The 12,500-nt window shown below is 41.9% G+C and overlaps 1 protein-coding gene across 1 annotated transcript in view; it reads left to right on the top strand.

Annotated features, from left to right (window-relative positions):
• afg2a (AFG2 AAA ATPase homolog A) overlaps positions 1 to 12,500 on the top strand; it is a 123,553-nt gene that overhangs the window by 97,927 nt on the left and 13,126 nt on the right. Inside the window, exon 16 of the mRNA XM_059347011.1 lies at positions 3,088 to 3,252. Within this exon, the coding sequence (XP_059202994.1) occupies positions 3,088 to 3,252 (165 nt within the window). The remainder of the gene's footprint in view (positions 1 to 3,087; positions 3,253 to 12,500) is intronic.

The following is a 12,500-nucleotide window of genomic DNA, read 5'->3' as shown; positions in this document are numbered from 1 at the left end:
TAGTCCTTTCAAGTGGGTTGTCTGGGTCTCCTGGTCTGGCTGTTTTTGTGCTCTCCTCTCATTTCTCCTTCCCTCCCCTCCTTCTTCTCTTGCCCTCTGCCAGCCGAGCCAAGACTTCAGGTGGAATGATGCCGTTACGAAAAGAGCCCGTCAACGCTTGCCCGACATGCCAAGCCAAGTATTTGTCTCTCGGGGTCCCCCCTCACCTCCTCCTCCTCCTCTTCGCTCTACTCCCCTCCTACCCCCTCCCCCGGATCCTTGAGAACAGGAAGTGTATCTTGTTAAGTGATGGATGGGCCCCCTGCTCTTGCTGAGAGGAAAGAAAAAAAAAACCTTTCTTTCCCTCCAGGGCAGTCAGATGAGTTTAGCAGTCTCAAAGCTGAGGGTAGGCTCTGCTTTTTGGGAGCGCCTTGGAACCCTTGGAGCCTGAGCGCCTGGAAGCCACGGGCACTTCTCCATTATGTGTGTAGTGAGAATTAAAGAGTGATAAAGTAGCAGGCGGCGTCTTTGCAGTAGAAAAATGGATCCAATCTTAAAAAGGCCGAGCCGAAGAGCACTTACTGGCATTGTGCATTTATGTGCATGCTAAATGCATTTGTTTGTCGGTGTGCTAGGGAGTGTTTGTCTGTGTGAGTAATTGAGCCAGGGGTCAGCAGGTTTGTGTTGGCATGCAGCCGCCGGATTCTTCCAGGGAGAGCAACTCAGGAAGTGTCCCTGGCACGTCCTCTGCATAGTGCAATACGCACTGCCGCGACTGGCTCGACCTGCTGTGACAAACAACTGCAGACTTCAATCCCCACTGCACCCGTCTCACCTCCTGCACACACACACACACACACACACACACACACAATACCCAGTAAGAACCTTGACATCAAACTAACTCTCACATGTGTTGTTTTATAGTTGTTTTTGCCAGACGCATCTTATCAAGTCTCAAGCCCCTTCTGATTTCAATTTAATGCTGCAGCCCTCAAACCTGCTCTCCATCCATCTCCCAGCAGGTCTACCCAACAGCCGTCCTTTGTCCGCTTTGAATCTCAGTGACGTTATACCTCTCCGTCCTTTTTACGCCGCCGGTTCGTCACCCGCAGCCAAACCCTCTCCTCAAACGAGTGGAAGAATCCAGAGACCTAAAAAACATGAACATTTCCTCTCATGATCCATTGCTCCTTTGTCAGCCATGTCTCTGTTGTGGTTACCTAAGGGTAGCTACTAATGTTTGTCTCCAGTTTCCATCCTCTCATGTTCCACACACATACACAGGAACACAAAAAAAAGCAACAGATAAAAGGCAGGAAAACTGTCCATCGCCCCAGTAAACGGGAATTGGTTATCCAGAGGGGAAATAAAGAAAACCATAAAGCAAAACTCTTAAAAATTGCTTCCGGCACACTTTGCAAGCAGATGGACTTCAAATGCTACATCGTAAAGACCAGTTGGTGGTTTCTGTCACAGTACCTTAAGGATAGGGCTGCAACTTATTGTTATTCTCGTTGAGGTTAATTTTCGACCATGGAGGCAGCAGGTGACAAAACAATCACACCTCAAGGTCCATTGTGGATGTCCAAATGCCCATTTTATCTAGGACCTTCAGGCACTTCTTGTTTGTAGAAGGGTTGCAAAATTCTGGGATTTTTCAAAGTTGGAAACTTTCCATGGGAATTAACAGGAAATTATGGGAATAAACAGGGAATTACTTCATTTTTAAATGGGTGGGGTTGGGGCAGACGAGTAATATTTAACTCAACATTCATGTTTTTGTTGTTCAATGAAAGAATTTAAACGTCATAAAGTTCTACTTTCAAATACATCTGTTGATATTTTTTAAATTTTGAATATTTGCAAAATTTCCCAGCTTAACTTCCCATGGAAAGTTTCTGGAAATTTACTGTAAATTGTCCATCCCCTTTGCAACCCTAGTCTGTTAGCTTGATACACAACTTAAATGATTAATCCAGTACTACTAAATGTTTAAGCATTGCAGATTGTTTTGCTTTCTGCATAGACATACTATAAATGTTCACCGACCATATAGAAAAAGAAACGAGGGGGCAGTCGGTCCTGGTAGATACGTGGTGAATGCTGACAAGCAGGAATAGCAGTGTGATATCTATGTAAATAAGAGTTCAAAGGCTGCTGATCCGGTCCCTCCAACCTTCACTGATCACTCCTGACGTGACCTCCTGCATGGCTTGCGTCTGCGTGTGTCTCCTGCCCCGTCTCCACTGGCCGGGGTTTAGCCCCGCTGTGGCCTGTCTGGCCCAAAGCCAGGGGCTCCACTGTCTTTACAACCAGGCCTCACTGAGTCTCGGGAGAAGGACAACAATGAAACTGTCAGTTCCAGTTGATGTTTGTTTTTCTGTTGATTCTTCATCCCGGCGCTGAAATTAAATGCTAATTCACGGCGAGTCAAGTGCATTTTGCTAGTTTCAAATCCTGCTGTTCTTTGGCTAGCTGGCCGGTCCAATGGATACACAACCCAAACCAAACAATACCACACCAGACCGCAGCCTGTCGCAGCCTGGCTGAGGAGACCGTATGGAGACACAGCACATTTGTCTGTCCGTCTGCCCGTCTGTTTGAGAGGCGCCTGCCACTTAATGACGTCTGACAAGCGAGACAGCGGCGGCTTCGGGTACTCAAGGACTGTTTTGGGGTCACGGAGATGTGATCTGTAGGAAGTGGAGGGTTTATCAGATAACGTCAACATTGTCTCCACGCTGACTGCTAGAAGTGGAAAACTTACATTTCACAGTTTGCATTTTAGACATTTGGTTCGTGGTCCTGTCTAAAGAGGCATTTGATCAATGCAGGAGGAGAGGAAGCTTCAGTTCCTAGAGCTGCACCATAACAAGAGTCAGAGCCCTGACAGTATTTTGGGGACCTCTAAGTGATCATGTACAAAATATGTGCTGGAATAAAAAAGTATATCAATTGAATTTAACATGTGTTTCCCTCAGCGAGCCAAAGATGATTTCACTGATGCTCAGTTTTGATGTGGAAGCATAACTTCATAGACTCGTGTGTAACAGTTTGTGAAATATGATGGTGAACCAGAGACTTACTTTTTTTTCCGTCCCACAGGCCCTGATGCGTCCAGGTCGCCTTGACCGAATCGTCTACGTGCCGCTTCCAGATGCTCCAACCAGACAGGAAATATTTTCTCTGCAGTTCCGCAACATGCCCGTGGCCCAAAACGTGTCGGTTGATGATCTGGTGACTCGGACGAATAAATATTCTGGAGCAGAGGTGAGTTACGTTTCCTTTGTGCAACGAAAGTTCCATCCAAATCTTTTGCACTGGGAAAATCAAAATAATTCTTGAAAATTCAGGCCACTACAAAACAATAAAGGAGGGTCACTTTTTCTTTGCATTGGTCTGCTCAAAGGCTAGCTCAATTTAAAAGCTAACCTACTTTTCAAATAAAAGGATATTTGCTAGGTTTTTTAAAAGTTTGAAGATGCAATCTGATTATTGAAATAATCAAAACCATCTAGTTTTCCCTCACCAGATTTGTTTTCAAACGTGTTTCTTGTCAGATCAAGCTGAAAAATAGTTTGCATATTTTACCTAAACATCAAGTTTAAGAACTCAGTGCAAATGGTGCTCGGCTGGTGGATTGAAACCTGCACCCCTGCATTCACAAGCCTTCACCTTCTGCTGACCCCCAAATAAGAAATTGCATTGCGATGTTAGCGTGCTTTTCCATGATGTGTGTGATGTGCCTGTACTGTGTCACAGAGCGCCCTCGTGATCTCAAAGACTGGGAGTAATAGTACAAACACTCCTTTGTGTGACTGATTTGTCTCTCTGGATTCGTCTGCCGCGTGATCCACATTGTCTTGAGGAGAGAAACTGCTACCGTCCTTTATCACACAAATAACTAATAAACTTTTAGGAGAAACAAATCGCACTTATAAACTTAGAGTTCGTAGGGTTTATCCGGTGTGTATTATTTACTGCAGGATATAAAAGTTTTGGGAGTTTCTGTCTGGGACCTGGTTCTCTCTATATCTTTCTTGTCCTTTGTCAGAGAAATCATGTTTGTCTTTGACCTTCAACGGGAATCATAGCTCATACACCATATTTTTCCCCCTTGAATGTAAATCCAAGTGGAATATTTAGACTCAAAGGGTCAGGGACATGATATAAATGTTATGCTGATCTTCTGGCAGGCTCAGAAAACAACTGTTTAAAATGATTCAGACACTACTGTGCTTTGGCAGGCTTTGAAAACACACATTTCTTTGTTGTCCCAGTCATGCTTTCAGTGTGACATGTTTGTGAGCGCTGCTGTGTACAGAAGAACCTCTGATGACTTGTGTGTTAAGTGTTAAGTGTGTTAGGCAATGTTAGTCTTAACCCGCCTCTTATTATAGGCAATTGGGTCTCTAACATAAAGAATGTGATGATTTAGATTGTGATAATAAAGTTAATAACGGAAGATGGAAAATGATGCTGGGATATTGTTTGAATAGAAGAGAAATTGCGTTTTTTTTCCCCGCCACCCCCCATGTCATTAGATCATCTCTTGGCGATCTGGAGTAACCACAGTTCAACAATATGAAAGAATAAATAAACATGGTTGTAGTCCTCCTACAACCCCAGTTGCAAAAAAGTTGGGACTTTATGTAAAACGGCAATAAAATAGAATGCATAAAATTCAATATGAGTGACTATATTTAAAAAAACAAAAGTTTCCGTTTCCGTTCAGTTTCAGTTTGAGCATTAGTTATCTTGTCTTTGTACTGTATTTTATTGAATGCATGTTGCAAACAATTTTCAAATCATTGAATTCTGTTTGAATTATTTTTTCATGTTATCCAACATTAATTGGAATCAGGTTGTATATGCACACAATATCCACCAACCGTATTGCTTATTTTTGCATCAAAGACTTTGTATTTGCTAATAGTCCATATCTTTTCAATAGTATGAAGCAAAGGTCAGGGGAAAAGGTATTCAACTTTATTTATTATTTTATAGCTTTCCTTTCATCGATTATTTCTCATTTAATCACAAATATTTAATGTTATACAGAATCACTTCAGATTTTTTCCTGTGCTTTGATACTCACACACTCCAACATTTCTCTCAACAAGCCAAGAAAACAGTTTATCAAGATCAAGTCTGATCAGGACAGTGAGGTGTTGAGGTGTTCCCGTCTTTTCTCTTGACATTCTGATCCTCTGGAGGGCACGTTCAGGTTATCTGTAGGGCCTCCTCATATCCTGAAAGTACACGCTCGCTCCCTGATTCCTGACTCGGCAGCCCCCACCCAAAAAAGCAGCCTAAAGCAGGCGTACACCTGGAGGAGGTATGCAGTGAGAAACCAATCCCCCGCTATCAGGTTTTGTGTTTGACATCGGGGTTTCTGGTGTTCCGTCTCATCTGTGGAATGGAGGTCTGCAGTCACTTGCCATTGAGTTCTTGAAAACCCCACAAAAATTCAAAGAAATGCCACAGTGGAGCTGATAAGAGTTCATAGGTGGAAAATAAACCGTGTCTCACCTGCGTACGGATTATATTTTACATACCAACGCTATAGATCAGATCAGATGAGATGAAACTTTAAACTGCCGTGATCACTGAGGGGAAGTTTGAGAGAAAACAGGATACAGATAACAGAGCAACAGGACTAAAGATAATGCTGTGTTTACCAGAAAGGAGCACCAAGGGACAAATGCAGCAAATCACCAAGTAAATAAACAAGTAAATGTCCAAACACACGGACTGCTGATTGGTCACATCTTATAGATATTCATCTCATCATTTTCTTTTAAAAACTGTTTTTACTGGGAAAAAAAAGGAGCAGATGTTTTTAAAAGGAGCAGATCACTTTTCCACCTCACAAATCTAAAAGTGTTTGTGTTTCCTGCTGCAGGAAGACATCGTCAACACGGTTTGCGGTAAATGAGATCGCACTAAATACAGTAAATGTTGACCACTCAGACAATGTTTCTGGTAACAGGGGAACTGATAATCAGCAGCCTCATCTGTCTGCTATCTTTTCACTCTCTAACTAAACAGTAATAGTTTTACTGCAAATAGGGTTTTTAAAATCCAGTTTTGGACTGTGTAATTTCACCCATTTGTTAATTTAGAAAGAGAAACTTACTTTACTATACGTTTTACTCCTTTTTATCTTCTATCCTTAATTATGCATCTACAATATTGCATTAAACAGCATTTAATTGTAGTCGCACGGTGACCATAAAAGTATCTTGTATCTGAAAAATTAAACTGAAAACAGTAGGCCGACTACTGTGTTCACATGTGTATATATAGAAATCTGCTATATGTATCCAGACGGCAACCTCCAGATCTGAGCAGTGAGGCAAACCAGGAAGTGCCTTAAGCTGCATTGTCACGAAAATTCCAACAGGAGGTGCTGACAAAGGTTGCAGAAGTATTTCGGTCCATTCATTTCTAAACAAAATGAGAAAACTTCTCACTTGATTTTATCACCTCAGAAAATGTTTTGAGGACAACACTATGGTCTCAACCGCCAGTAAAAAATCTTCTTCAAGACAATTTGATGTTATTTTTGTAAATAATGGCCATATGATTGATAAATCGTATGATTTGGGGCGTGGCTACCTTTGATTGACAGGTCACTAACAAGGCGAGCCGTCATCAGGAGAGAAGCAGAACAATGCATATCCACGGCAACGTGTCAATAAAGTTACGTAACGTACTTTTCGTTTTTGTTTTGTGCTAGCCAAAACTAACATCCCAGTTAATGCTAACATGAATTAGTAGCAACTTCTCTCAGTCAGGTTGAGATGTAGAGAGGCGTGTAGTAGAAACAAGATGGCTATGCAAGATGGCGATGAGTGTAACGATGCTTCCAATGACCAGTCCACAAACCAATGGGTGACGTCACAGTCACTACGTCCATTATTTATATACAGTCTATGTATCTATCTTATACTGCAAATGAATTACTTCTCACAACAAAACAACAATATCCAAAATATAATAAATTTATTCAAAACCGTAACAATCCCATGGCAGTTGAGGTTATATTTACAGTATGAAATTAACACATATGGAGATGAAGATGTCATAAACGGGGAGATTTTATTATTTCTAGGAAAACTTTTGCTGTTTCATATGATATCCTACAAAATGTGACATGAGACGAGCACTGTTTTCAACATGTTGCTGACACATGACCACAAAACATCGTTGACACATGACTCCTGCTGTTGTGCATTGCATCATGATTGCTGTTTTAAACACGATATTACTGCCGTAAAACAGTTTGGTTTAGGCACAAAAACCACTTCCTGTAGGTTAGGGTTAGAATGAACTAAACCACATTCCTAATGTTCAGAATAAAGATCTGGTTGAACAGGCGGAGATTGACCCGTCCAACACCTCTGGCGACCTAAAACATTACATCAATAAATTCCATAAACTCTGTCTAAAAATTGCATTCATGAGGGCAGCCTGCTTGAGCAAGTAAAATCTAGATTAAATGATTTCATGCTAAATATAATACCAAACTCATCTGTTACTTAAAAAGATAGAGTAGATATAATATATCATGCAGTATTATACAGTCCTACATGTGTGTATAACTGTAGTCAGTATCATGACCAGCTCCTGTACCACACATCCTCTGGCTCAGTGAGAGTCTTATATAACGAGTGGTATTGCCTCGGTATGGACACTGAGAGTGGCTGGACCTCTCCATCTCTGTGACAGAGCACTGAGCCATTATATTTGACTTGGCATGCTAACTGCTAATGCAGTAGGCAGCTGGGTGAGCCGCAGCCGACGAGTATCGGTCAGCGTGCGTCAAGCCAGGCGCTGCCAGCGAGCGAGCCAGATGAAGGGGGGGGGGGCTCGTAAATCAACAGGGAGATGCTTATTGAAACTGGAAGCCACTAAGAAGAGTCCAGTTTCAGTTTTCATATCACACACACTGTCACTGACTCGCTGCGTCTCTCCCTCGCTTGTTCTCACTTGCTTGCGTTGCGTTCTCATCTCTCTCCCATCTGTCGACTGGTCATACGGAGGCTTTGCAGTTGTGTGACAAATCTTCTGTCAACTGCAGTCGGTGTCATCATGGAGCTTTAACGGGGATTTGCTCGGAGACTTCTCTGGTGCAGCCTCAGTATCTTCAAACTAACTGGCTTGGTTTGGATTCAGCAGCTCTGTTCACATAGAAAATGTACTTTTTTAAATAGATTTTATATGAAAGTTTTTCTGTGTAAAGCTCAAACCAACCTCAATGCCCTTGCATGCAACTAGTCACATGACATTGTTGACAAGTTGCAGGCGAAACTATAGTGAAGAAGGCAGATTGAATATTTTAGCATGTTTGGCTAGACAGCCTTCAAATAATATCAATAAGGGGTGTAACCATGCTCCAAATGAACGGTTCAGGAGCCACAGTTTGGTTCATATCCCTCTTGTTTTGTTTTTGTTGTTTTGGTGGCGGTTGAATAAAAAAAAAACAGAGAAACAATTTCTGAGTTTTATTAAATCAAACACTTACTTGATAAATTTACAAAAACACGTCTACACTTGACAATTGACTTTGCCCATTTGTAAACTTACAAATTGACCACAAATAGTCCACAAAATCAAAGACAGATTAAATTATTGCATGTGTCACTTTGTACCTGACAAAGACAATATTTGTACATTCTTCCCTCTCTGTAGAACCAACCGACACACACAGAAACACTTTATTAATGGCAACGGTAATGTGCCTGACCCTGGTGTTAAACCACCTGCTGTTCACAAGCAAGCAAACTCCAACATTTCAAGCATCAGCAATGTAACTTTTCTAAATAATTGCTTTTGTTTCTGGAAAAAGTCTGGTTGCAAATGGGGCGAAGCTTTGTCATGGCAGGTGTTTTGCAAAGAACACAAGAAATGTAGAGTCGAGTGTGAAGCTGTTTGGAGCAGCAGGAGGCCAAAGAATTGGCTGGTTCCAAACAGGCACATTTTGAACACTATTAAAACTAATTTAAGCAAAAACTCAAACAGAAACTCAGCCACTTATCTGCTTTTATTTATACTGTTGATCTAGGGATCAAACTGGTGACCATGATCTATAAGATCATTTCTGCAACCATTAAGGCCATTTCTGCCACAATTTGAGTCCTCAGTCTTGGCAGTCTGACTACCTGAAGCTTTGACTTTAATTACATTCCTGGGATTTCAGACCTGTTTGAGAGGAGAGGGAGGCAGGGTCGAGAGGAGTGGGAGAAGGACGTAGTTGTTGTCAGCTCGGAGCTAGAAGCTTGTTAAAATCACCTGTCTTCCTACCTGCCCGGAGTGACATCTGGTTTTCCCAACACACACAACAACACCTTTAACTCACACTCAGCCCAGAAAATCGCTGCCGGCTCTCCCCCCTCACCTCTGCCATCACTTTCCGAAACAGAAGCAACATTTGATACTGTAATCGAAGTGTTGCCTCGCAGAAGAAGAAGACGAAGGGCTTAACTTGCTCCTGAAGGAAGGTGTGATGCTACTCGACTTCTCTCTTCTTCTTTTTTTCCAATTTAGGATCAAGCCCTGACAGGAAAAGACCTGGAGAATTTATTGCACCCTGTCACATGCACTGAGTCAGTTCCAGGCCTTGTTTGTAGCCTTGTTGAAAAGCTGAAGTCCTCTCACGTTTCTATACAGCGCTTTTTAACATGTCAATATGAAGATATTTAATTCAAATTTGATGATTCTTGCTATAGGGGCTGAGAATGTTTTCAATTTCAAAGCTAGTAACGATTCATTTAATCATAAAGAAAACATTACATCAGTCTACTGTCGTTATGACTCTTACATTTTACGGTCTTTGGCTACATAAAGATTTAGTGTATAGGAGAGCTTTAGCTGAATCCAGTAAATAAACAGAAAAGGTCTGATCCTGCAGAGAGCTTTGGTAATGCTCCCGCTGTAGAGATTGTTATGGCTCCAAACGAATTAAACTCAGTAGGACGCCTTTTAGACTTTCCAACTCGCTGCCTTGTTAGTCCACTCACTTGGTTGGATGGGGTTGATTAAAAGTGTGAGGCTTGATATTACAGGAAGTAGGAATTAATTATTTTGTATGGTTAAAAAAAGAATCAAATAGCAAATGCTGATTTCAAAGAAAGGTTTTTGTTTATCGATGCAAACAACATCCTGGGGAGAAGAATTTCCCTGTGCCAGAGCAATGGAGACAAAAGAGCTTCTATAATAATGACAACAAACTGGGATGAGATAAACGCAGCTCTACAGATTGTTGTAAAAGAACAGCTACTCTAACAGTGTAATTGCAATTACATCATCAGATTATTTGGAGTCACATTTTAAATGTTAGATCAACCACTATTGCAGCTTCCCTGTTTACTGAAAATTATATTGGGGCTGACTTTTGTCGTTCTTCCGTCTTTTGCTGTGTTCATCAGCTTTAAGTTGTGGAAACAATGAAGATAAATAGTATTTTATTGCTTCGAGCATTTCAACCACACCTTTATAGCTGTTTCCAGTATTTGAGTGCCAACAATGTGTAAAGGAAACGGGTCAGGTGAGACATGAAATATGATCAGGAACTCATTTTTCACGTTATTTCAACCTCTCATAAATACAGCACAATTTGTTTATCCACCCAGTGATTCTTCCTTTGCCCATGTTACAAGCTTCTGCCAAGTTTCATGAAAATTGGGCCAGTTGGTTTTCCGTAATCCTACCGATAAACAAACAGACCGAACAACAAAAAAAAACAACCTCCTTTGCAGGGGTAAGACATGTTTTTGCTGCTCTGTTTTGCCGATGGTGAAACCAAGACCAAAAATGTGTTAGGTCTTCTTTCTGTGGAAAAACCCTCAGATGGACAGCATTGATGTGTTTTCTTCAATGCAGTTTGTTCGGCGTAAACAGGAAACAAACTGAGTCATTAAAACGAGTAATGACAGTCACTGAGTGCACAACTTCCAGAAACTCAAACTCCATTAACAGAGTGTGCCACAGACCTCCCTGTGCTGTGTGATTGACAGCTGACCTCCAGGAGGTGAAGTGCAAAAACACCACAGCAATGAGCACTTAGCAGATGTTGACAAGTTGTTGACAAAAAAAGTCAGGATTTCCCCGCATGAACCCAGTTAGAGCAGAACTGGAAGCTGGTGTTTAGATGCAGAGCACGTAGAGGTGACGTCCAGCTGACAGGCAGTGCCAACCCGGCCGCCCGCCCTCCCTGCAGACCTCACAGTGTCGTAACATCCATCTCCCTCGAAGAGTAGAGGGGGGGACGATTGTTGAGGCATTTTAATAAAACCTCAAGCTGCAGCATTCAGCCGTATCAGAATATCTTTGTGTTCAGTCACAGATGCCTTTGCCCTTCATAGCGGTGGGTCTTTTCCCTCCAACAGGGGGGAAGCTGTTTGGTCCGAGCCCAGGTGTCTGAGGCGCTTGGCTGACATCCATTCAAACTCACTGGCGCAATTGTTTTCTTAACTCTTTTTTTCACACAAGTCTGTTCCACTGCAGGATGTACAAATCAGTCTGTCTTGACGTCAATGTGCCGCCTGTGATGCTAAATATCCCCCTTTCCTAGATTACTGTGCTCCTCTGCAGCTCCCTGTCAACAAATGTGTGAAGTTATAACTTGATAAAGCCATTGTGCATTTTTGCATCAGTTAAAGATCATAAAAGTCGTTTTGGAATGATGATTAGATTTTTAACCCCATGTTTTAGGCTAGAAGTCTGAGCAGACATGCCTGATCTGCAGAAGCTTGTTTGCAACAATTAAAAGCGGTAAAAAAAAAGTTTGATCACAAACAAGACTTTTTTATAATGACACACACAGACACACACCACGATGACACACACACAGAAAACAAAACCACCCTCACAGGAAGACAAATGGTTTCCTCTTAACACCTGTTGTGGTTGTGGCTGTTCCTCCTCTGGCTCTGTGTGTCGTTTCTCTGATTTATGACCCGGTATTTGTTGTTGCAGATTTTTATCACCAAGGCCACAGGCACAAAAAAATGCATCAACAAATCGTGTTGCTGTTTGAATAACAGTGACATTGCACAACGTGCAGAACTGATGCACACCATCAACCCAGTACTCTCTAAGAAAAAAAAAGGATCTGTAATCATCATCAATAAACATGTCAGCTTTGGTGGAATGCATGTCGGACGAGGTCTGAAGTTGGCAGCGATTTTTCCAAAATATGGTTTAACCTTTAATCTTGTGTGTGTACGTGTGTGTTTTATTTTCAATGAGGCTGACCACAAAAGCGGTCACGCTGCCACTCAGAAACACATAGTTGACATGGAAAACACAATCAGCGTCTCGACAAAGGCTGCGAGGAAAAGGCCTTTCACACCTCGGTCGCTCTGTGAGACTGAAACACCTCGCTCACTTCCTCTGCAGCAAACCCCTTTTGCCTCTTGTCATTGTGAAGGTGTTGTTCTTAGTCGACACTGCAGGTTAAATAAAGGTTGAAAAAGAAAACATTTCCCTTCATGGCTTTAGCCAGCAGGCTG

Source organism: Centropristis striata, chromosome 12 (genome assembly GCF_030273125.1).
Source record: "Centropristis striata isolate RG_2023a ecotype Rhode Island chromosome 12, C.striata_1.0, whole genome shotgun sequence".
Lineage (NCBI taxonomy): Eukaryota > Metazoa > Chordata > Actinopteri > Perciformes > Serranidae > Centropristis > Centropristis striata.
The sequence above is the reverse complement of the archived record's forward strand: the minus strand, read 5'-3'. Positions and strand labels throughout refer to the sequence as shown.